The sequence below is a fragment of the Drosophila eugracilis genome, unplaced genomic scaffold (genome assembly GCF_018153835.1).
Source record: "Drosophila eugracilis isolate 14026-0451.02 unplaced genomic scaffold, ASM1815383v1 contig_90, whole genome shotgun sequence".
In the NCBI taxonomy this organism is placed as follows: Eukaryota; Metazoa; Arthropoda; class Insecta; order Diptera; family Drosophilidae; genus Drosophila; species Drosophila eugracilis.
This window is the reverse complement of record NW_024573812.1, coordinates 377902-403464: the sequence shown is the minus strand read 5'-3', so window position 1 is coordinate 403464 and position 25563 is coordinate 377902. Positions and strand designations below refer to the sequence as shown.

The 25563-nt window shown below is 34.9% G+C and overlaps 2 protein-coding genes across 4 annotated transcripts in view; one reads left to right on the top strand and one right to left on the bottom strand.

The window, feature by feature from the left end:
- The window catches only part of LOC108106488, a 47927-nt gene extending 33094 nt beyond the window's left edge, over positions 1–14833 (bottom strand). Inside the window, exon 1 of the mRNA XM_017213567.2 lies at positions 13729–14833. Coding sequence (XP_017069056.1) covers positions 13729–13759 — 31 coding nt within the window. The 5' untranslated portion in view covers positions 13760–14833. The remainder of the gene's footprint in view (positions 1–13728) is intronic.
- An 883-nt stretch (positions 14834–15716) lies between these two features.
- The window catches only part of LOC108106620 (G-protein coupled receptor dmsr-1), a 36339-nt gene continuing 26492 nt past the window's right edge, over positions 15717–25563 (top strand). For all 3 annotated transcript variants that reach the window (XM_017213820.2, XM_017213819.2, XM_017213823.2), the window contains exon 1: positions 15717–17106. The gene's annotated coding sequence lies outside the window, so the exon portion shown is untranslated. The remainder of the gene's footprint in view (positions 17107–25563) is intronic.

The window sequence follows — 25563 nt, the reverse complement described above, 5'->3', positions numbered from 1 at the left end:
CTTTCAACTAGTGCCTTTCAATCGTAAAGAGAGAGGGAATTCCCTGTGTTGAAATTGAAATTGAAAGAGAGCTCTCAGCTTGTTGCTCTTTTTTTAGCCTCAACAAGCTCTTTTTAAGAAATTTATATATTCAATTTTATTTGTTGTTTTTAGTCATAGGCTGATTGTTATTGTTGTTCTTGGGCGATTATCATTAGCTTTCGTTGTTGTTGTTGCCTTTTGCCTTAATTGCCTGAGTATTTGTTTTTGCCTCCGGTTCACAAGCGATAAGATTTCACGGGTACATTTTCCGTTAGTCGTACGCTGTTTCACCTTTTCTATAAGATAAAAAGGTTTTACAAAATACATATACATATACATTGGTATATATATAGAAATACATATGGAAATCAGTTCAAGTTCAAGACTTCCTAAAGCGGAAGCTAATTGTAAGGCAGCTACGTCACTGCATAATTTAATTATAGATTTTATTTGTATTTGACCTGCGTCAATGGTTTTTGTTCTTAATAGAAGTTGATTATTATTGTTAAAGTAAGGGAAAGAAAGTGTGGGATTTGTGTTTTTTTATATTCTAGGAAAGCGATCTATTTTAAGAAATATTTCTGTATTCGTCCTTTAACTATTAACAAATTGAAAGTTACATTTTCCCACTTTTTCTTTAAGAAACATTTTTTCGGTCAATTAAGTTTATATTATATTTTTATATTGTTTTAAGACTTTAAAAACTTTAAAAATTAATAAAATTAACAAATATTAAAACATTATTTCGAAGGCCTTTGGAATTTCTGAACATTTCAAATTTTACATGTTTCATGATTAATTATTATTTATATTAATAAATAAAGTCATAAAAATTAAATATCAAAATAGTTTTTTTTGAGAAATTTTAATAAATTAAATAATATTTTAAATTTTTAAAAGTTTCTATAGTTGAGAATTTTTTAATAAATGATTATGGTAATCAAAAAGAATGAAAATGTGGCAAGGATTTTGTATATAATTAGGCTCTCTTTTAATAATTTAAAATATAATACATTAAATGTTTAAGAATTAAATCAAAATAAATGGTTTGCAGATTTTAATAACCTTCTTAAATCAAAATTCCTTACTTAGAAAAGCAAAGTGTAAGCCCCATGCCATTTAGGTTTTATGCCTCGAACCTTATCAAAACCAATCTCAATTTTCAGGCTGGCCCTGGCTGTGCAGAAATTTATCGCGTCCTTCGGTTTCAGCAAAGGCAAAAAGTAAAAAAAAAAAGAAAAGGAAAACGAAAAGAGAAAAAGCCACAACAAGTCGAGGAAAAATAAATAAAGATTTATTTCTCGATCTGCGTTAACATAAATTACAGCTCAGCAGCCCAGCAGCAGCAAAGCAAAGCCAAAGACTTGGGCTAAAATCACACAGCAATGACTACGTCATAGCCATGGTAACATTGTTGCCGTTCGTCTGTATGTATATCGTCCCATTTCGTTATTATATAGCTAAGTATATATATATATATATGTACATATCTTTGGCCCGGCGAAGATACAAAGATACAGGTCCCAGCGAAAAATAAAAGTATCTGTTGCTGCTAAGTTTGAACTTCGGAGCATCCTGGCAACGGCAACAGCTGCCAACTTTCGTGTTCGACAAGAAAAAGGCGCAAAAACGAAATCTGTCTGCCTTGGTGTGTGTGTGTGTGTGTGTGTGTAATTGGTAGTATGTGTCAGTGTGTGTTTGCGACAATCCTCAATCAACTGCCTCCACACCTTCTGCAATGTCTGCTGGTTTCGCTACAGTAAAACGTTCTTAGTTCGAAAAAAATTTATCATTTTCTTTTAGAAATGCATTTTTTAAAATTCAAAATTTAATTTTATTTAATTTGCAAACTCTTTAAATGTTGTTTAAAAAATAATTCTAAAGAATTCGCTTCTTTAAGATTTAATTTCATAAAATACATCTTACAGACACTTCACTGTATCTGTAAGATACGCGTAGCACTTGACGTTGCTTTACTTTTCGGTTCTTTTCTGTCATTCGCTTTCTCGCTCCGATTGTATCTGCAGCACGAGCTTGTCGCAAAAAAAAGGGGGCGTGCGGCGTTGGGCGTGTATGGTGAGTTGGGGGGAGGTGGAGCTGCTATTTAGTAAGTGAAAGAGAGAGAGAGGGGGCAGCAAGAGAGAGAGAGAGAGAGATGGCTGTGCGTGGAGCGGTCTATAAACAGAATTCTAAATGCTGGCGCCTCACCGACGTGCCCGACGTGCTGGGCGCACTACGTGCCACATTCGTAACGTGACTTCCTTCAATAAATGGCCCACGGCGCGAAAGAGAGGGACTGGGCATGAAAGAGAAAGACGGAAAGAGAGCGATTTTGCGGTTCTGGTTCTGTCTGTCTGTCTGTCGTTTAATATAAAGTTTTGCAGGCCCTTTTCCCTCTACCTCCCCCCATGCAAAATGAATTTGTTGCCTCCTCACCACCCCGTTTTCATTGTCTGTTCCCCCCGCCTTAACTTAAAATGTATTTTCCCAGAATCCTGTTAGCTGAAAGCTCTGGGCAAGTATTTTACATAAGAAAACTTGTGCCCGTCTCATTTTTCATCGGAAAGCATAATATTTTCTGTTGCGAGAAATTCAAAGTTGAACGTTATATTCTCGTATATTGGTTAAGTGGAAGGAGAAGAGGAGTTTCCCCCCTCATCTGGGATTTATACAGTTTACGAGTATTTCCAATTGCATCTCGGGATTGTATCGCTTTGAAAACGCCGCCGTCGCCAGACAACAAGACGACATCGTCGCCAGACAGTCGCAGTTGGAGATGGGTGATGGTGACGTTTTGGAGGTAGGGGGATTGCACAAGTTATAGGGAGACTCCATGCATGGGTCTTTAACCCAAAACAAGGAAAAACGCAACAGATCAATGTCACACAGCAAGAAAAACCATTAATATCTTATTGATTATCTTATTAGTTGGTTAATTTATTTTATTAAATGATAACTTTCATTATGATTCATTACCAAGCTTGTCAGTTTCTAATCAACAGAACAGAGCTAACAGAGATAAGAGATACAAGATAGAAGATACAAGATACAAGATACAGATAACGATACAAGATTCAAGCAACAGTTGGGGTGTCCAGATACAGTTAGAAGATAAGAGATAAAAAAGGAAAAATATATCTTTAAGACAAAATGCAAATATTTGTTTCTTGATGATTTTTTAAATTTATAAGTTTATTTTTTGTTATATTAAAGTTTTAAATATTTAAGAAAAAATAAATATGAACTTTTAAAACTAAGATTTAAATAAAAATTTAATAATAAAAAGAAATTTCTACAGGTTGGATTTTACTTAAAAAGGTGTCTAAAAGTATACTGTAAAAAATAATGTCCATCAAAGATCTATGATTAACCTTTAAATTGGAAATATTAGAAAGGAACTTTAAAAATTATGATAAGCCTTAATAGATTTAAGAGTAAAATATTTAATTTTTAAAATATTTTTATATATTTTATAATAACTTAAAAAACTTAAAGGGCATATAACAAAAAGTTTGGACATTTTCGCTTTAAATATTTTTGCGTTTTTAGAAAAAATAGTTTATATTTCTCAAATATATATATCGTATATATACTCAGTTAAGATTTCTCTCAGTTTACTTTTGTTTAGTGCTATCGATGATGCTCGAATTTGAACTTGAGAGCTGCGACCCTCTTCACAACGCTCGGTCTTCGGTCATGTGGAGAGAACCCTTTTGTTCCTGACAAGCCGGCAAACCTGTCCACCACTATGGTCACCCTATATCCCTTTCATTCCGAATCAATATCTTCCAGCTCTGTCTCGCTGCCTGTATGATCATTGGGTTGTTTATTGTTTTGCGCTTTTAGGCGTTGAGTGGTTCGCCTCAGTTCGGCTGTGTCTGTGAGCTCGATTCCTATCCCTGGGCGCAACTTCATCGACAAAAGGGACGACTACTACCTGACGTAGTAACCTTGTTTACCTGTCTCTGTATCTCGTTTACTCTTCATCATGCCTTCTCTTTCTTCTTAGCCTGGTCTACTGCAACGTAATCATGTTTGTTATGTTCATGTGTGTGTGTTTTGAACCTGCTTTAGGGGCTGGACTTTTGTTTGTCTTTTGGGCTTTTCGGGGGGCACTTAACTTTTTATCGGAAATCACCTTTTCGATAATTCTGCGAATTTCAGTTCGATGTCTGTGTGAGAATTTATGTTTCAGTTTTATAATGTTCTTTTTGGGATTTCGTTCAGGATGGATTTTGGCTAATTTGCTTGCTCTGCTTTTTGTGGTTAATATTTGGTTTTGGCTTGGCTAAATATGTTTGTTTTTGAAATTCTTTGGAAAGGTAAATCTGGTAATATTTATAGTATCTAATAGGTAATAGTTAAGTGTCTTTTAAAATGGAACTTTAATCTAAAGGTTTTAATATAAGCTTTGAGTTCTAGTACCTTCCATACTTCTCTCCCACAACCCACTTAGTTCAATCTACCCAAGTGCCCTTTCAGCCAATATTGACGTCACAGTTTGATTGAGAATTCCAGTGAATAAACTCATTACCAACCTGTGTCAACCAATTGGCTAAGTTCAAAGTGAATTTCAATTGCAATCGAGCTATTTGACTACCAATAAGGAAACCCTCTGCCAAAAGCATTCGATTAAACCTTGGCAAGCAAAAACAAATGTGCTTTTGAGGCGCGGGTCTACAAATTAAATTGATATGTGCTGATAATATATTGATTACCACGATTAATCACCCAACCCAAAAGCCAAAAAAAATGATTCCGAAAATTCCAAGAAAATTGTGGCTGCGATAATTTGAAGTTTGCTGTTGGTGAGTAAGATAGAGCCAAGCGAAATAAAAGCAAAGATGATATAAAAACCCGTTTGATGTGGCCCAAAAGGCGAGCGAGCTGAGCAGTTAGGAGCGTAAAAAAAACTTGATAGAAATACTCATATAGAAACCGTCAGGTGAATCATCATCATTGGCTAGCAACAACAACAATGCACCGCTGCCTGTCATTCAGGTGGCTTGGTTCTCTGTTTGCTAATATTTTTTTCTTTGACTCGTTGGACGACGAGTGGGTGCGGCGGCAGCAGCAGCAGCAGCAGCTACATCGAGAGCGTTTTAATAAAGTCTTAAGGCTTAAAGCCAAGCTATCGCAGCACCGCCACCGCAAAACCAAGTGACGCTGAAACAGGTTAACAGTGCCAGAATTGTGGTTTTATTTGTGCATTGTAAGGCAGAAACAGAGAGAGAAATGTGGGATAAATATTAATTAACGATATGGTATTGTTTTTATTTAAAATGTAAATGGGTTTTAAAGAAGTGATAATTTCTTTATAATTGGGGTTTACCGCAAGGTGATAAGGTTTTTATGTGATAATTTTAGGTTTTTGTTACACAAACCACAAGTTTATTTCGAAAATTATCTAGCCTGTCATAGAAACTATAACCGCTTTAGACTTTTTAACTTTTAAAAATTCAATATTATTTCCTGGATATCCTAATAATATTTAAAATATTTAAAAAATATTTTAAATTTATTTTCATTTCAAAGAAATGTGTTTTTGTAAAATTTGGCAAATTTTTCAAATCTTTTAAAACCAAATTTAGTTTTTCTCCGTGCAGAAATCAACGGACTGCAACCACTTGGCTGCTTGGTTGCAGCCACAGTCGCGTCATTTTAGCCTCCGCCCCTCCCCCTTGGAACACCCCTTCCCACCTACTCCGATTTGAAACCAATCCATATAGCCCTAGCCCCAAAGCCAAAGTGCGCGCGTGTTTGTCTCTTGTTGTGCCGGACTTTGGGTCTTGTGTTTGTGTTTTTGTATTCATTCTTTCTGTGAGCTTCCCCCGATGTTTCTGGTTCGGTTTTCCTTTGCTTTCGGGGCAGCTACAAAAGCAGCAACAACAACAACAACAACGACAACCGACAAGCACCGCGGCAACAATATGCCTGCCTAAACGTTGGCCAAGTCGAGCTGACGACGCTGAATTAAACTGAAACCGGTATGACGTGATGCCTGCCTTTATTTTCTTTACTCTTTATGGTCTTTTTTTTCTGTTGATTTTTTAGTATTTGTTGTTGCTGCTCTTCTCTGACTTTGCATATTTGCTGTGTGTTTGGTTTTGTTTTTGTTTTTGTAAACCCAAATTCAACACGTTCGTTTTTTAAGTGCCTGTGTTTGTGTGCCTTTGCGTAGACAAACAGAAATTAGAAGAAAAATAAAAAAATGGAATAAATAACAGAAAAAATGTGTAGTTTTTTTTTTTCGGTTTTTGCATTGACAATTGAGGCGACGACTTTGCTTAAATATTTCGGTTTAGTCTATATAATTTTTTTTTAAGCTTTTTCGTTTGGTTAAAAAAAAGGCGACTATTTGGGCAGCTGATTTTGATGATAGTTTCTGTGTTTGAGTTGGTAAATTTGTTTTTGTTTTAGTTTTTATACTTAGTTTTTAAGGTAAGTGAACTTGATTGATCTTTTGAGAGAAATTACACGACTTGATATGGAGTAGATATATTCTGTTCTATAACATTAGCTTAAAAAGAAAGAAGTCAAAGTAAATACTGGATTATTAAACAGTTTTAATGATTAATATAATAAGCGATTTGTGTTAAAATTATTGATTTTGAGGTAGGTAAATGGCTTTAAGTTAAAATGTATTATTATTTATTTACGAATTTTTGCAGCAAAAAGACAAAAACAGGGAGAGAGAGATATAAATTTAGATATAAATTTAAAGTGTTTATTGTTATTTTTAAATATATTTATTTTTAAACTGTATTATCAAAATGAGAGATGATTTGCCTTAAAGTATGAGCATAAAATGACTTTAAGTTTAATGTTTATTAATTTAACAAATAATCTAGTAAGATGGTAAGAAAAAATATAGAAAAAAGTATATTTTAAGGAAAAAAGTATTTATTTTTTAACTATTATTTTTTGAAATATTTATTATTATAATAGCAGGTAAGTTTCCTTAAAATATGAATGAGCTGTAGAAAACATGACTTTAAGTTATGCAACATAAAACCTAGTAAAAGCCTAAAAACAAATATAGATGGAAGTCAATTTTAAAGTTTTAATACTTAAAAAGGGAGGCAACTAAAATTACTTGAAGTTTATTTAACAACTAATCTAGTAAAATCCTAAAAATAAATATGCAAAGCAAAGTATTTTATTTAACATTTATTTATAGTTTTCATGGCAGTTCAACTGCCATATGACAGATGACAATTTAATCACAATTTCACTATCAAAAATAATCTAAAAAATATGTTTTGGCTGTCATTTCGTGTACATCTAAACAACAAACGCGTTGACCGCATTTAGCATTGACCTATGCTATGGCAAAGGTTATCAATTGCTATCAAAATGAACAGTTCACTTCACCCATAAAACCAAATACGTAATTGCTAATTTCTACAAACATACTCTATGGCCATTAATTTGAATTTGAAATGAGCATTTTGTGAAGAGCCAGCCAGATAGAAAGCGAAATCTCAGCGAAGTTGATCCCCTGACTAAGCTTTTGTACATTAATTAGTGTTCTTGTTTTAATAATGCCTGTGAGTTGGAAATTATTTGCACGTTTTCGGTTGTTTAAGATTTCATAGGAGAGCCAACAACATTAATTAGTTAGGCTATTTTGGTTTAATAACTTGGCTAACTATACAGCCAAGGATGCTGCTGCCGCTGCTGCTGCTCCATTTTCCTCTCTTTCCCCTAAAGAATGGATATATTTTTCAAATTATGCACTTCAATTACAAGGGAAATATTTTCCAAGCAGCTGTTCCAACACTAAAAAGGGCTGGCAAATCTAGGCATCTGACGTAGGAAACGCCACTTGCCCCTTCCCACCAAAGGCGAGTAAGGATAAAAGGTCGGAACACCCCAAAACCCACAATGCCACCTCATGACGAAGCAATCGAGAGATACACGAACGAATTCCGGCACGTCCTTAGGCGACAACAAAAAAAAATTGTATTAGGTTATCCTTGCCACACTCTCACAAACACACAAGCACACACACACACAAGCACACACACATTGTGTGTGTCGAAAATGGGGCAGGGGGGTTGAAGTGGAAGGCAAATGGCCTTTCACGGTCGTTGCCGTCACTCACTCACTGTTGCTGTGGCCCTTATTGTTGTTGCTGTTGAACTGCTTTCAGCAACAGCAACAACCTCGGTGCACTGAGAGAAATTAGATACCTGAAATGGTCGAAAATGTTGTTTCTCGAAATCACTTTAAAATGTGGCGAAAAGTATACTATGAAATATAAGTCATTATATTTCCGCATCCTTTTCTTCCTTCATGTTTCCTTCCTATTTCTTTCTGCTTTAAAGCATTTCGTGCCATACTCTTAGGCACCTGTTATAGAGGTTTACTCCTTAATAGATGTCATATTATAAACTTTTTCTTTGTAATTTTATTTATCTTATTTATGAAAATTAAGAAAATATTTTGAAAATATAATTATAATAATTTTATAAACATGAATTTTATTTGCAGTGAAGAAACAGCTCACATTGGCCATTGGCATAGCCAACAAGGCTTGCTACCCGTGACACATCGGGTTGTTAAGGGGGCCAAGCTCACGTTTCCTTGTCACTCCCCCTCTATTTTCCAACCATTTCCACTTTGTCCTCTATCCCTTTCACTCCTGGTAGCTCTATCTCTTTCACTGGTTGCCTACTCATTTGTGTTAAACTTGACGCTACCCAGTAGGGGTTTCCTTTAAGTGGGTTATATATTTTTTAGAGCTGCTTTGGGGATTTGTTAATAAATTTGTAATAAATAGAGTCTTAGAAATATATTACTATTATATATTATCTTATTCTTTCATTGGGATAACACAAATATCTTCAGTTGATTAATTTTTACTCATAAAAAACAAATTATAAAGAAATTTCTATAAAAAACAAAAATGAAACTGCAGGCACATAATTTTTCAAGGAAGAAAGTATCTTTCCTCTCATTTAAGAAGCTAAACATTACAGAAAAAAAGCTTAATAAGAATTCCTTTCTAGAATATTCTAACCTCTGTGAGGTATCCTTAAGTCTCGATTTGGGAATTCCCCAGTGGTTGGTTGACTTGGTTTAATGTTCGCCTTTCTGTGGCAACTAACTGACGACCGCCTCGGCAACGTCATCATCCCCATTAACCGCCCACCACCCAGCTACATCCACCTTACCCCAAACACCACCCCCATCTTCATCATCATCATCGTTCAATGTTCGTTTTATTATGCTGGAGTGCTGCTGGCGTCTCTGCCGGCAGCTGCCCCACAAAATATACAAAAAAAAAAAAAAAAAAGAAAACAAAAAAAAAAATATAAAAAAAAAAATCCAATGTGCGCCCGCAAAAGCAAATAAAACTTTATCATTTGGGGAAGCCCTGCGCTTTCATAGACTTGCCTTGAATGTGTGGGTGTTGGGTGTGAGTGTATTGGTATTTGTGCATGTATATGGGTGATGAAGAGGTTTGCCAACATACACACACACCCCTACACCCACACACACATGCCTTTTTGCCTTGTTTTTCCCTTCTTTTTTTCCAGCTGCCAACTTTTCCCTTAATTTCTTGTTTTCATTTTTTTTCTTGCAGTTTGTTATTGCCTTCTCTGTATGTGTGTATGTATGTGTATATATATATATAGATATATGTTTTTCTCACTGTGTGGCAGGTCCTTTTGCTACAGGTATGGGGTTTTATTTTGGCTTAAACTCATAGGTAAAGTTGGGGCCTGGATTTCGCTTTGCGTTTATTTATTTTCCTTCCTTTCCTTGTTTTCCTCTGTGTTTTTCCTTTTTTTGGGTGTTTTTCTTTTTGTTGCTTTTCTCTCTGCCATGACCTTTTTAGTGTTCGGAGGGGGGGTCGTTGGGCGGGTTAAAATGACAGTAGAGAGAATTTTCTGGGCGTGGCTGAACACAACAGTTGCTTAAAAGGCGTCCCCGAAAAATGCTGGAGTGGAGTGTTTGTTTACGGCTATGATATGGCCAAAAAAAAAAAAGCGTCAATGGGGGGTTCTAACCAATTTGGCAGAATGGGTAAACTGTGACTCAGGAAATTGTATTCTCTTAGGAATTGTTGCGTGTCTTTTGGCTTGGATTTCTATAAAATAAATTAGCCTAAGCGAGGTTCGGTAATGGATTTTAAGATTTAGGGGAGAGATTTTAGAAATTTATTATTAAAAATGGTTTTTAAAGTGAGTTAAAGAAAGATTTTGGTGGTTTTTTGAAAGGTTGTGGTTATTTAATATAAGTTAAATTAAGCAAAAGTTTAAAATCTTTTAAAACTATAAGACTTTTAATGCATCTTAAACTGTAAGAACATCCAACCAGACCAGCTCACTTTACTAGCTTAACTAAACATATCACAAAATCCCAAGGCATTATCTTTTAAGAGTTTAGAGTTTAGTTCCACAACTTCCTTACCTCTATGCATATCTGAATCTTAATTTTAGCTTAAAACCATATCAGCCTCCACTTTAAACACCTAATCCAGAATTACGAACGGAATCAGAGCAATCAACAAATGGAAACGGGCTCTATTATGGCCACACCTAGACCTACATAGGCAGTTACCTAGCACTTAAGGACTCCACCGCCCCGTAAAAATCCATTCCCTTTCCTTGCACCACCACCCTCAAAACATAATGAAAAGCAACCCCATCTCTGAAAGGCAAAAAAACTACGCAAACTAAAAGGCTTTTCTTTTACCATTCGAAATGGAAATGGAATGCGAAACGGGCCAAAAGCAAAGTTGCCAAAGGGAAACAGAAACAAAGGTAGCGATGGAATGAAAATACGTTGAAATAAAAGTCCGGGGAAATGCTGGCCGCAGGGGAGTGGGTGGGATTTCCTCGAAAACACCCTCCCCCCACCCAATCTCAACTTCAACTCCCCTTAAGCCCCACGCCATAAATTATCCGCACAATGGCACACACAGCCAAGGCAAAGGCAAAAGGCAATGGGAAATGGGAAATGGGAAAATGCGAATACACAGTACCGAGAACCCAAAGAGCCAAAGTCTATTTTAATTTTGACGTTGTTAGACGAAGGCGAAAAGAGATTACGAAGGCGAAGTCACTGGCAACCCAATGGCAAAGGCAAACTCAAAGGCAAAGTCAAAGACAAAGCCAAAGCCAGCTTAAGTGTTTTCAGCCCAACTCCTCCAACCTCAAAGCTCAAACTGAAAACCCATACTCTAATACCCCTTACTATGCCCCCTACCATTCTTCATACTATACCCCTTACCGCACCCCTTACCCATAACCATTTCCGTCCCCAAACCAAAAACCAAAACCCATCGGCTGCTTGAACTCAAGGCGTAGCCAAGTGAGACTCCGGCTCTTTGAACATGTTGCGCCTGAGACAGTGGATGTTATGGTCTAGGAGGCAAGTTACTTAGTACTTAGTACTTTTGATTTATATTTTTCAATCTACTATGATTACTTACTCCCTCTTTAGAGAGTTACATTGTGTTTTAATTTGTTAAAATTTTAGGAAATAGGAATAAGAGGAAATGCAGATTTAAAATCCTATTTTTGTGTCTCAAAAAAGCTGTAAAAGGCAAACTCTATAACAGTTTAAGTTTTTAAAAATTAAGAATGTTAAATAAAATAAAATTCTTCATTCTTTACCTTAAACATATACTTCTACAGGATACGTGATTGTTATCTTAAAGGATCTTAGAATTTGATATGTAAGAAATAAATTTTTTGATAAAGAATTTTATTTATTTTTGTATACTTCTCTCTTCCAAATTTCTTTTTGAATTATTAAAGAAAATATATAAAAAAATCACTAATATTTAATTCATTTAAATAAGTAAGTATTAATCCATATATATTTCCTCCACAGCACTAACAATTTCCCTTTAAAGAGGCATCAAGATCTAGGAATGCGCACTGTATCCGCCCGACGAGGAATACTTGGCATATATCAAAAGCTAGGGAGCGCACTTGTATCTCATTTGGCAAAAGTATCTGAGAGTACGAGGAAGATGATAAGATGGAGCAAGAGAGAAGGGAGAAGGGTGCGTTGCAAGTGCAAGTACAACAAAGTATCTGGCTTTTCTTTTAATAGGTTCAAACTGTGGCATGAGTAACGCCACAGAGCACAGAGTAACTTGACTAACAGGCCGCGTGACGTGAGCCAAAGTATCTGCGATTGTGACTCGTCGACTGTGGATGTCGAGTATCTCTCTGTGTGTGTGTGTGTATATCTTTGTATCTGAGTATATCTTTGTATCTGTGAGCTGCCTGTTGAGCGGGTGAGCAGCGCCAAAAGTTCATGACGCTGGCTGAGCTTGATTTTCAGGCCATTTTACATGGGGCGATTCCGACTGGCTGGCAAACAAGCTGCCTTGTTTGCCTCTGTTTTTCCTTCGTTTTCTCTGTTTTCTTTTTTTGTGTTGCCCCCTACTTTCTGTTTTTCCGTTTCTGGCTTTTGCCTCTTTTTCTCTTTGTGTTTTTGTTTTGTTTGCCGTTGCCGAGTTGTCGAGCTGCCCGAGTAAGTGTGTGTGTATGTGTGTGTTTGTTTGTTTGTCTGTTTGTTTGCCTTTTGTGTGCGCTGGGGGATTACGTAAGGGAATCCCCAACATTTTGCAGCGCGCGCGCCAACGCAACTGAAATGAAATGATAACGGTGGGGAGGGTTGTTGGTGGTGCTGCTGGGTTGTGGGTGGTTTTTCATGGGCGCAATGCAATGAAAAGTGACTACTGACGCTGTTGTTTCATGTTTTATGCATGCCTTCCCTCTCTCTCTCTCTCTGTCTCTCTCGCGCGAATGAAACACTCATAGCACAAATAATAATGCAAAAAAATGTATCTTATAGATACAGCCAAAGGTTTGTGAAGTGGGGGCGTGGCTGAATACTATTTCCTTAATTATATATTTTCCTCCTTTGAGACACGAAACAGAAATCTGTGCACTTGACGAGATTCTTTGGCTTTGAAGGGGGGGCGCAGAGAAAAGCCAGCCATATGGCAGCTGTGAGACTCGACGTCCTTGAGGTTTTGTCTGGGTTCTGGTAAGATCTAAGGTTTGGTTTTGGATGTGTTGAAGATTTTTAGACTTAGTTTTTCAATTTAAATTTGAAAAATATGTTAAAAAGGAAAAAATTAGTTTTCTGAATATGTGAAACCTGTTATTAATGGTGAGATTTATGGAAAAACTTAAATGATGTTGTAACTTAAGCCTATATACATTTTATATTGGTAAGTTTTAATGTGCTCTTACCATCAGAAAGTAGCTTCTAAGCTAAAGGTTACCAAAAAAGGGTAATTTGGAGGTTTAAGTGTAGTTTTACTAAAAACTGTTTATTTTGAGATTTAAGAAGTGCAAGCTTGATGGCTTTATTGCCTAAATAGCTGTATACAGAAATCATATTTCGAGGTTATTTTTTAAAGCCAAAGCTTGGGCTTAATATTATGAAGATGTTAAGTTCTTAAAATAAAAACTAGATAATGAAGAAGACACATTTCAAAATCTTAAATATTTTCTTTTAAATAAACTCATAAATAGACACCCTAGCCAAGACTTGTCTATCATTGAGATTGTCTTTTCCCATTTGCTTTCAGCTTCATGAAAAGTTAACAAAGCAGCCAAACAGCTCTTCAGTTGAAATCGAAAATTCCTGGCAAATTCTTGGAATTTCCCTTGTCATATTTTCCCGCTCAACGTTTGATTTAAATAATTAACAAGAATTTCTACTTACTGCCTCGACCGCTGCCCTTGCGTCGCGCCATTTTCTTTCTTGCTCAAAAGTTGGTGTCCGGTTTTCCGTTTCTCGTTCTATTTTGTTTTATTTTGGTGCTTTTCCGAGTACCTTGTCCCGTGTCCTTTTTGCATGGAACAACTGCTGGAAATTAGGATCCTTGCGCTTGACTGATGTATATTTAATCAGAGCCTGCCCCCGATGGCACGCCCACTTGCCACGCTATGTATGTATGGCAAAATAACAACAACAACAACAGCAACGACGATGACAACGACTACGACTGACATGTACGTGTGTCAGCGTCCTTGACGCACACAATGACAAACGTCCTTGTTTGTCTAAGGGTGTGTGCAAGTGTGAGTGAGTGTGTGTAAGTGTGGCCTGGTTCCCCGGTTCGCTGGTATTTGCCAACTAGACAAATAGAGGAGCCATGATGTCCAAGTCCCTGGTATTATTATTATATTTATTATTATTATTATTATTATTATCCTGATATGCCGTTTGCCTGTCGACCCGGTGGAGATTGCAACCCGCTGGCTGGCATCGCTGCTATCCTTCCAAAGTCTCTCTAACCTTGATTGCTATATAAATCTGCTATATAAATCCATATAGTTATATCCTCTTCTGATCGCTGTGTAAAATCTGCTGCTTTGATATGCCGTGTGTGTGTGTGTTGTTCCCCGTTTTGTTGGTTTCTTTCTTTCTTTCTTTCTTTTTGTTGTGGTAGGTTGAATTTTTCGTTAGACACTGCGTATACGCAATATTCGAAACTAATTCGCGCGCGCGGCAAATTCTTTCAGAAAAAACAAGTCAACGTGCTTATCAACTATATATATTTATATATATATATCATTGATGGGTCTCACTTTAATTTGTATATATATATATATATTTTTATATATTTTTCTTTCGAATTATATGCGTTATATGGCTGTTGCGGATTTTCTATTAATAAAACGGACATGTATTCACCATGCGATTTGATTTGATTTGTATTTTTGTTGCTGGCTTTTTTGCGCATTTACCGAGAATTTTTTGGCGAGAAGCTCGCGAAAAAAACGAGAAACGTGCTTCGACGTCGGCGTTCACGGACAAACAGAGCCAGCGAAAATCCGTTAGGCCCCCAAGACCCCAAAAGAGAGAGCGATATAGATTCCCACTCTCTATGAGCTCTCAAAATGAGCTCTCTTTCAGCGCATGTATGAGCTTGTAAGAGCAACGCAGCTAGCTTTCAATTCGCTCTGCTTTTTACTTCAATTCAATTCTAGTCTTTCAACTTTTGTGTTTACATTTTTTTCTTTTGCTCTCTGTAAGAGAAACAAAGAGAACGCTTAAGTTACTTAAGAGATTTAACCTTATCATTGAACCACAATATTGTGTGTGGCCAGAGCTTAACTGTCAATTGTAGTAGCCTTAGATAAGGGTTAATACTTTGGCTTAAAGTGACTTGATAGCTCCTATAATAAGACCGCCTGTTTTTATCTGGTTTATTCGTTATAATTCATTAGTTTATCCACATGGCTGATAAGTGTGATGGATATCTTTCTGGAGACTAAAAGTATGCAACATTAATTTTTTCGACTAAAATATGTATTTACTTGCAAAATTCCTGACGAATATTTTAAACTTCAATTACAATTTAATATTATCATCTAGTTATATATTTCGAAAGCGTTTTTTTTTTATTAAAGTTAAAATATTTTTTTAAGAAATTCATTAATTTTCCTTCAACTATCCCATTCAGCTACTAATAATTTGAAAATATTGCGTTTTTTAAAAATTTGATTAATTTTCATAAAAAAAGTACACACAAAGACTAAAATATTATTAAAATTTACAGAGGGTTTTAGCCATTAAAAGATGTTTTCCTTAGTATGAAAACGTCTCATTTCTTAGTCATAAAAGTTTCCATTCGCATTATTTTATTGTTTACTTCTTATAAAAATAATAATAAAATATATAAAAATTAAAATAGGGCGAACTTATGTATTTTTCCAGAAAAATAAACTTTATGTTATTTAAATTATACTATACTAAAAATTCCAAATTTAATTACAAATCCAAAACATTTTGAATATACAGAATATGTTTTATGCAAAAGAGTAAAGCTTTCTAGAGCCATGAATTATCTTTCTGAATACGCTTGCTAAAAAATGTATGTAAAAAAGCATTTATAAAAGTTAAAAGCAATAGTCCAGCTGCTCTAAAACCTCATTAAGTGATATTAACCCCTTACAGAAATAAAGAGATTTTTAGTCAAGTTAAATTTTTTTTAAATCAAATTTTTAAAGATGTTCCCCTTAATTAATACCCAGCCACACGTGGACTAAACGTTTGGGTTTCACCTCAGCCTTGGAACAAATGAAGGTATCCAAGGCGATGAGACAGACATTATGGTTTCCGTTTCGTTTGAGGTAGACGCTGTGATGTGTTGGCCCAGTCAAAAGCTGTTCAAACTGTAACGCCTCGCAACGCCCGGAGTCGAAGGGCTGTAATGAAGCGGTGTCAAAGGAAATTAAAGGCTGGTGGAAAATCATACATAAACAAAAAATAACAAGAGAAAAACATTGGAGATGTCAAGTGGATGGGTATATGTATATGCATGCCTGACAGCTGTGAGAGTTCTCAGTCGGGGTGACAAGTAAAAGGCGTGGCCTTGAGCCTCGTTTACCGTTCCTTCACACCCCCCAAAACCCCCTGCAATTTAATTCCATATGAAAAGATATACGATTTGGTTCAACGACTTTCAATAAAAAGCGGTTTCTTTTTTTCCCTTTTCCCTTTCAGAGAGATATTTCACAAATCATTGATATTTATTAGAGCCGCACACGAGCTCACTCTAATCGCATCACTCATCCTTATGCTCAGCATAACCCCATACCCCCAACTATATCTATATATACTATATATTCCATCGTCAATGAAAATTAATATGTGTATTTTCCCGACGAACAGCTGGTCTTTGTTTACAAATTTGTATTCATGGCGCAGGCGCCGTTTGCCGGCTAGAAGGCTCTTCCAGTTCCAGTTCGAAAATGAGTTCGAAAACTGGAAGCTGGAAGGGAGGGGAAATTCGAAGTGCCGAACACTTTGGCGCCAAATCAGCATTCGCCCCCATCGGAATTTCACTCGCTGTCGGGAAATCGAAATGAAAGGATCAAAATGCGGATCAAATCAAGCGGCTTGCTAAACGAAATTGTTTAAAAATCTTAAAAAAAATAAATAAAAATATATAAAAAATAAAAAGATAAAAAATTAATTAATAAAAACTTTTAAAAACTGTATTTTCAAAAACAAAAGTGATTTAAGTGCTGAAATGTAAACACAAACTCATTCCAAACAAAATAAAACAAACAAAGGAAATAAAACGCAAATGTGAGTGCCATGAAAATAATGTTCAATTATCACCAAATTTAAAAATCATTTATATTAATTTATGTGCAAAAACAAAAGCAATTAGTATTAAATGAAGAATTTGAAAGCGTGTGTGGCTTTCCAAATTAAAATAGCGAGGAAAAAATAAAAAAGACTTTGCTTTTGAGAAATGAACTATGATTGGTGATAAATATAATATCAACCAAAACTACAAAACTTAATAAATGGAAAGAATTTGTGGTAAAAATAATCAAATTACCAAACAGTTTTGAAAAATAAGAAAAATATTTTTGAAAATAAATTTTTAGCTTAATAATTGATAAATGATAATTAATCGCAATAAACGAAAAGTAAACTTTCTTGCTTAATTAAACACTTATTTTAATGTTTAAGATTCAAATTCTAAGAATTAAAATGCAGTAATTATCTAAAATTTAGTAATCAGTAGGAACTTATCCTTGAATATATAAAATGTAAACTTGATTGTTTATCATCAAGTTGAAGTTCTAAGTATTTTTCAGATCAACAAATATTAATTTTCATTATTTATTATTTTTACTTTAATTTAGTCTCATTTCCCTAGAATTTTCCACTACTCATAATTAAAAACAAATACTTTACATTATTTCCTTTAAATGCAAAACCACACCAAATTGCTTTTTGATGTCAGATACCAGAAATCTCTCATTTTACTCGATTGATCAATTTCGGCGTATCTAATTAATATCTTCGACCCATTTGTCAAAAAATGACCGCCGTAATTGGTTTCGTGGAACTTTTTGTTTTGGCCACTTTTTGGTTGGCCAATAAAAAGGGTTCAGTTGCATGACAAATGGGTTTTATTTTGACCCTTCAACATAAATTTGCTGAGGTGTACAATTGGGAAAGTAAAGGTAGGCCACAAAAAGAGATAAATATTGTGATAAATTATGCATTTCTCCGTTTAATTGAAACTTTTTCTGCTTTGTTTTAGAAACCCAAAGGCTATGTTAAAAAAATGTCGTGAAATGTTTTCATAACTATGTTGGTCTTTTAAATTGCGTAACAGTTTTTACACAATTCATTAGAAATTAAAAAAAAACTTGTATTGAACCATTGAATGGGTTTGAAATGAATGAAAAAACACGAATGTTGTTCGTGGAAAAATGTTATGTTTGTCTGAAAGGATTTCTAGGAAAGCTTTTATGGAAATATTTTGTTTTTTTTTAAGTATTTGCTTAAATAAATATGCTAGATTTGGAAACTTTTTTATGAAAATACTTGGTAAAAAAATATGCAGTTTATGGTGCATGTAAAGCTTAAATTATTTTAATACATTCTTTAGAAGTATATATAAAAAGATAAAAATTATATAAAAATAAAGTTATATGAAGTATGGTTAGCGATTTTATTGACCTTTTTATAAAATAAAAGAAAGTTAAGAAAAATAACAAAAATGTTAAATATTTTGAAAACTTTTTGAGTAAACAAGACCCCTAAATTAAAGTTTTTTTTAAGAATGCTATATTATATACTTTAATTATATTTTTATAGTTATAAAAAATAAAGTTATTAAAATCCTGAAAAAGAGTATTTAAAAACCAGCAAAAAGCTTTCGTAAGCCAAATCATATTTTAAGCAATTTCAAAGATAAAAGTGCCTGAAAAAAAGGTTTCATTAATTAGCTTTGTCATCAATTTGTCTCTAAGATAAAAATAAGAAAAAGGTTATTGCTCAAAATAGGTCCAAAAAAACGCCAAACAAACGAAGGCAAACTCTTTACGAAGACCCAAAAGGCGTACCAACTGGTCCCTGACCACAAAATTCTCGCTCTCGCCTGCTGTTAAATGTTCTGTATTTAATTGATCATATGCATAATTTATGAACTCCTTAGGGGAAATGGAAGATGCCTTCGGTTAGGTTTCGACTATATATACATATATATACTTGACCAAGTTGTGTGCCAAATGCGAACTCAGGCGTACACGAAATATCAATCTGCAGGCGGAAATCCAACCACAATAGGAAATTGATGCCCCACCGCATTAACCATTACCCAAAAACCCAACCCAAAAAAAAGCAAAAAAAAGATAAGCCACACTCTCAACTGGGAGAGGATACATCAAGCGTTCTCATGCTTGTGGAATGCTTAAGTTGTATTTATTGCGAATGTGAATTTGTGGCGCCACCATTGTGGGCACATCAAAGCAACACGCTCTGGACATAAAAGAATAAATTAAACGTGGATGAAAAATTCCCAAAAAAAAAAAAAAATAAGAAAGGAAAAGAGACAATTTGGAAATAGAAAATGGGATTCCTTTTTACCAAACACACACAATGGCGTCAGCTTCGCATATCCTGGAGACACCAGCATGAGGTGACATCTCCGCTGGGTGTTTTTTAATAAGTCGAGCCTTACGGCCACACGCCATGTGGGATTTTAATATTGCATAAAGTTCCAGCCCTGGCCACGAATGTATAGCTTCATCTTTTTCTTATGTCCATCTCGTGACTTCATTATCTCAAATTACCAGAGGCATAGTCTAAATTAAATAAATAATGCTTGAATGCTGCTGGTACTTAAACAAAAGTCATTCTCTCTTTTCGGGGCCCAGCCTCCCAAAATAAATCCCAATTTATGTGCCTTAAATTTGGGCCATAAGACATCAAGACATCAGAGGGCCAAAATGGATGTTTGTAGTAGGTAGTAGGATAGGAGTTAATTAGAAAGGCCACAAGGACCTTAACTTTTCGTTCAGGTTCAATGATTGGTTTCCGTCATCGGCTTTCCACATTTTCCCCAGAACAAAGGGCATCGAAGGGATTTGTCTCATTAGGCGGCTTCCTGCTGTGTCATTTAACTTGCCAAAAACTAGGGGAACGCCAGCCAGTGAGTAATCAGTTTTGATGCTCAGAAATATTGCATTGCATAAATTGTAGGAAATTGTTTGACAAGTAATTAAGTAAGCTGTCTTTTAGAATATCAATGAAATTGGCAGAAATTAAATGCCTTATTGGGTTTTAGGGACTTCGTTGGGCTTAATTAGGCTAAGGACAAGGTTTTGGATCAATTTTATTATTTAAAACAATATTTTTAATATTTATTTAAGTTTGTAGAGCATCTCTGTTTTCAAATACAAGAATTTACAACATAAATATTCTTGTTATTTTTTTAAATAATTTTCTCTTGACCATTAATAACCATAATAAATATATTTTCGGGTATAGTTTTTACAGAAAAACACTTAAAAAGTTTATATTTTCCCCAACAACTTATATAAAAAATATAATAACTCCTTCTGAATAAATTTCATTTCATTATAAAAATTCTTTCTTCTTTATCAATCGATATATATTTTCCAAAAAGTATTTTCTCAACTTACTAAAAAGTTCAAGTTGCTCAGCAAAAACTTTAACTTTAATGGCACTTCCCTTTCAGTTGTTTTGATCTCGCTTTCTGCTTTTTATCTTTGATTGCTTGTAATCAATCCCCTCAACGACGCCATTGAAAGGAATAAAGAGGATTTTTCACTTGAATCGCATACGGATGACAGAAAGGGGTATTGCCAGGCCAACTAAGCTCGTGTTGTTATGGTAACCTAAAAGCAAGCTTTTGATTGGATATTGTCCACTCTAATGGTCAGTTTTTAATTAGTAAACTTCTAACACTTCAAGACAAGCAATATATTTATGAAAATTGAAAACATTTTGCGTGGGATTGGTGATATTTTTCCGGTAGCAGTTAAATAAATAACTTGTTTGTTCTTCTGCGAAACACTTAGCATCTCCATCCACTCCCGCATCGCTGATACGACTGGACTGGTTTTCAACAGGGCGCTGAGTGCAAAGAGTAAACAATAAACAATTTTCGAGGTTTTCGGCAGATGTCTGTGTACATAAGAATACCCAATTCACGGCGAAACACCCAACACCCACTCATCGTCCCCAAAAACAATACGCATATACAGTATAGTGAATCTCTTGAGATTTTGCCGTGGTTTCCTTTTGGGAATTCCAACGCGTGGCGCATTTTCCTTGGAATTTCTTGTTCCGACTGTCCAGTTCATGCTAAAAGTTGTGCTTTTTTGGGGAATGCTTTAAGGTTGAAGGTTAATTTATGGATATGTCGAAAGATTTGGCATTGTTAGACTCCTCTCGGCCGGAAAAATTACCTGAGTGAGGCATAAAAATAATATACAAAAAATTAATTTTCTTACTGGAAAGTAGTGATACGACGATGGGGTACCTATTGATAGTTAATTCTTAGTTATAAAAGGAATATAATGTATTATGGGGATTATCCCCTAAAATATGCCATATAAAGTTGAGAACGGCCACACTGATTACATTAATGATATTTGTTCACACTGTTAAATCACGGAAAATAAAAATAAAATTAAAATGCAAAACCTTTATTCTACAAAATACTTTGTAAAATGTTTTAAAAATGTTAAAAAGATTTTAAATTTCGAATGAAAAACATTTTAAACATTCCACATTCCCCTGCCTAAGTTCAGTAATTGATTTTCTCACCCCAAATTTGGTAATTTGATTCCTTGAAATGGATATACCCCTCGATCAACCACCTACCCTTTGAAATATTTAAACATTAAAGTGGTTTGCTTTAGCACCCAATTCCAGACCAGCAATTTTATTTATTGTCCATTTTGGATGCTCACCTTCTGGCACAGGGCCCTAGGAGTGATGGCGTTTGAACTTTGTATTACCTTTATTTGTTGTTCTTGCCGTTTTTCACTTTATTCAATTGTTGTTAATGTTTCTTTTTTGTTTCAGTTTTTTTTACCAATGAATTTTCGCTGCTTTATTGGTGCGTGTTGGCATTCATTAGCATTGAATGTCTAGCCGTCTGAAGTTTGCATATAAATTGTCTAATGGGGCCAGCGGGCATTGATAATTGTACTTTATATTAAGGGAATTTACCCAGTCAAATACTCATTTTACTTTCACAAAAAAAAGAAGGAGGGAGTTTCCTTGGAAGAAAATAACTCAAGTATTTGGTTTGCCCGCAAAAAGGACATTACCGAATGACCATTATTCAGCAAAAAAATATTAAATGATAAAAAAAAAACTTGACTACCAATTTTCCCCTCGTCAATTTACTGGCGTTTTTCCTTCACCACATTGAATTGACTTTTCAGCTTGGTCCATCATCATGCTTCTTAACATTTCGATTCGCTGGCGAAAAACCATTGAATTAAGGCCAATGCCATTTGTCGATTTCAATGCGTATACGCAGTGTGAGCGCTAAGAGTTTTCAAGACCCAAATCACATTGAATGCCTGTCATCGAGGCATTACTCAAAACTCGGCCAAACAAAGAGGTTCACTTAGGTCAGGCCAGCTTAGACCTCTTTTCCATTCATAATTCCCTTCTCTGTCTGGGTTCATAGTTGGCATCACTCCATTTGAGCCAAACTTACGGCTGCTGGTTCCTTTTTTTACGACCATGTAGCTGGATATGTTTTTTCGGCAGGCACTAAAGGCAACGTGACGGAAATTTGTAATTTTAAGCTGAAAGGCAACATATAAACAGAGAAAATATGATAAAATAAAATGTAGGGAAACTGTTAATACTAGACCTGGCTTATACCCTTAAATAAAATGTCATTCATTTGTAGTTTATTATATAATAATTTCCTTTTGCACTTTTATGGGTGACTAAAGGTTATGCTAAACAAATTTCTTGGCTTATAAACGAATTGCGTTTATTTGTATGATTTTTACAAAGCTGCTTATAGAAAAGGTTTTAGCAGAAATTACGCTTCTAGTTGACAATTTAAGTCATGTTTTTACAAGCTATTAAATATTGAATAGGAATAAAAATGATTCTTTTTGCGTTTGAATTACAACAACTACCAATTCGATTTCTAATTTTATATACAAAAAAAATAGCAACCTTTCTAATAACTTTTCCGCATTCTAAAATCTACTTTTCATGTCAAGTTATAAATAATCGAAAAGCAAGCTTGTTTTCAAGAAAGTTTTTGTTTTACAAACTTTTGTTGATTCAAACTAACTTTCTGATTGAAACAATAGGCCATCAATTTTGGCACTTGTTAAGTGTGCTCTCCTCTGGCCAAAAAGTCGTTTGTCTAGCAGCCTAACGAACCTCAAACGACGTTGCTATGCTAGCACGAAAATATGTTCTTTTAGACGGTCTGCCTAGAAGCCATTTTGTACAGACAAAGTGATTTATGTTAGTGTGTAATGTGCACGTGCCCTTTTGGTCCAGCTACAGCCCTGTGCAGACTTCAATATCCTCGGTGATATTCTAATTGAAAGGAACCATTTGCCAGAATCCTGGTTTTGTTTTTTCAATGAAGATAAATGGCCAGAGTTCATGCAGAAATTTGCAAAAATTTAAAAGCGTTGGAAGAATGCTTGTTGCGCTTTGTGGCTCGGAATGATTTACAATTACAGTGAATGGTGATTTTTCTCCCCATTGAGTTCTCTGCATTGTTCTGAGGGGACTCGCAGCTATGTTTTCTTTTACCTCCCTCAATCTGCATTTCAACATGGCTTAAAGTGCGAGTGTTGTCATGGAAATGGAAGTGTTTGCCGTGAGAGGGAAATTATCTACATTGTAGAAAGCATTTTCCAAGATTTTTAGTAATTTATTTTCTACTTCTGAGAAGTTATGTAAATTGTGAAATATTTTCTAGGATTTATGGGGAAAATGTGTTTTTAAATTGTATTAAATATGAAAATTATTTTAATGCATAATTTTTTTTAGAAATAGAAATAGTTTTTAGAAGTTACACGTTTGTTCTTAATAAAAACAATTTTTATCTAAATTTTTACGAAGTTTGAATAGTCGTAAAAAAAAATAGTGAAGTTCTTTAAATAATCTTTAAAAACTTTTGGTTTAAGTTAGTTTTTGAAACATACTTATGGAAGTATTTTATCTACTTTGCAAGTTCTTAAAAAAGTACAGAAAAGTACGGAAAAAGGACAGAAGCTTCGACAAATAAAAACATTTCTTAACAAAATTCGATTACTTTTTCAATTACAGGGACCTTCTTCCTTCAATTCCATGTCCTTTTCAGAAAAATAAGCAAAAACTATAGAAAGCGTAGCCAAAAGGCATCCTTAACACCAACAGATCGATATAAAAAGCGGATGGGTGAGCTGAGAGCTACCTATTGTGTTTCGGATGGGTGAGCTGAGAGCTACCTATTGTGTTTCATGACCATAATGATTTCATAATGGCTGTCGCCGGCAGGAGCCATGTTCACTTTTGGTTAGTTTTTACGAGCCAAGGTGACGAAAATTTTTTGGTCAGCAGTTCACACAAATGCTGACCAAAAGTATTTTCTGGTCAACTGCTGTTTACATTTTGTGTTTATATGTTCATTTTATTATTTGCTATCCTAGGAGCTTTTATTTTTAATTACATTGCCGGAGAGTGTATATATTTTTTTCTAGATTCGTATCAAACCCTAATGTTATGGCCTGGCACATGCCCATTGACAGCTAGTTGTTTGCATCGAGATAAATAAATATCGTATTTTTATCAAAAAGCAACTCCCAAAGGGATTTACTGACCTTATTGAATGTGTTTGTGCTGGCATTTTCCTGTAAACGAGTTTCAATGGGGTCTCAGTTGGCTCAAAGAGTGCAAGAACAAATATTTTATTTTATTCATAAAACTGAGATAAGTGGTACGTGTAGGTTTTTCTCAGCATTTTGTGTTAATTGTGTTTTTCTGTGAAATATTTTTGTGGCTTTAGATTGTAAACTATTTTCTAGGAAAAGCTGTTTAAGCTGGATTTTCATCCTCAACAAGCAACTATTAAAAAAATGTAGTTCAAGGCAGTAGACATAAAGCAGTTTAAGTTTGTTTTTTCTTCATAACAGGAAACATATCTCCTTAACAAGAAACTTTAATTCAGCCAACTAGAAGTTTCCTCGAACCTTAGTAAACCAATCACGATTATAAATAATCCATTTGACTGTTGCTAGGAGAAAGGTTATTTCCAATAAATCAGTTTCATCTGAATTGAAATGCATCTACGATTACGTGACTTTGACATACTCAACTACTAACAGGAACTACTCTTCACAAGAATCTCCAATTTACAGCTAAAGTCAGTCTAAATATAGCAATGAAAAGGCCAAAAATACCAAGTACTTTGATCAGCTTGTGCCTTCCGCCAGAGAGCTGTGCTGAACTTTGGCCAAAGTCATTATAACTTAACTGAAATTGTATGTTGAGCAATTAATTAGTGGAAACTCAAGTGTTGCGACCGAAATGGACGACCACAATGTGTTTCGTGTAAAAGTTGCCACTGGGCGATTTATTATTATTTTCCCACTCACAAAAACACAAATCGACAAAGTTTGTGCCCCAGCACGTGCCACAAGTTGCTTTTTGGAAAATAACCAAATTTTAATTTCAGTTTGAATTTTGCTCTCATCGCGTGCGGTTCTCTGTTTTAAAAAAGATGCAAAAATCTTG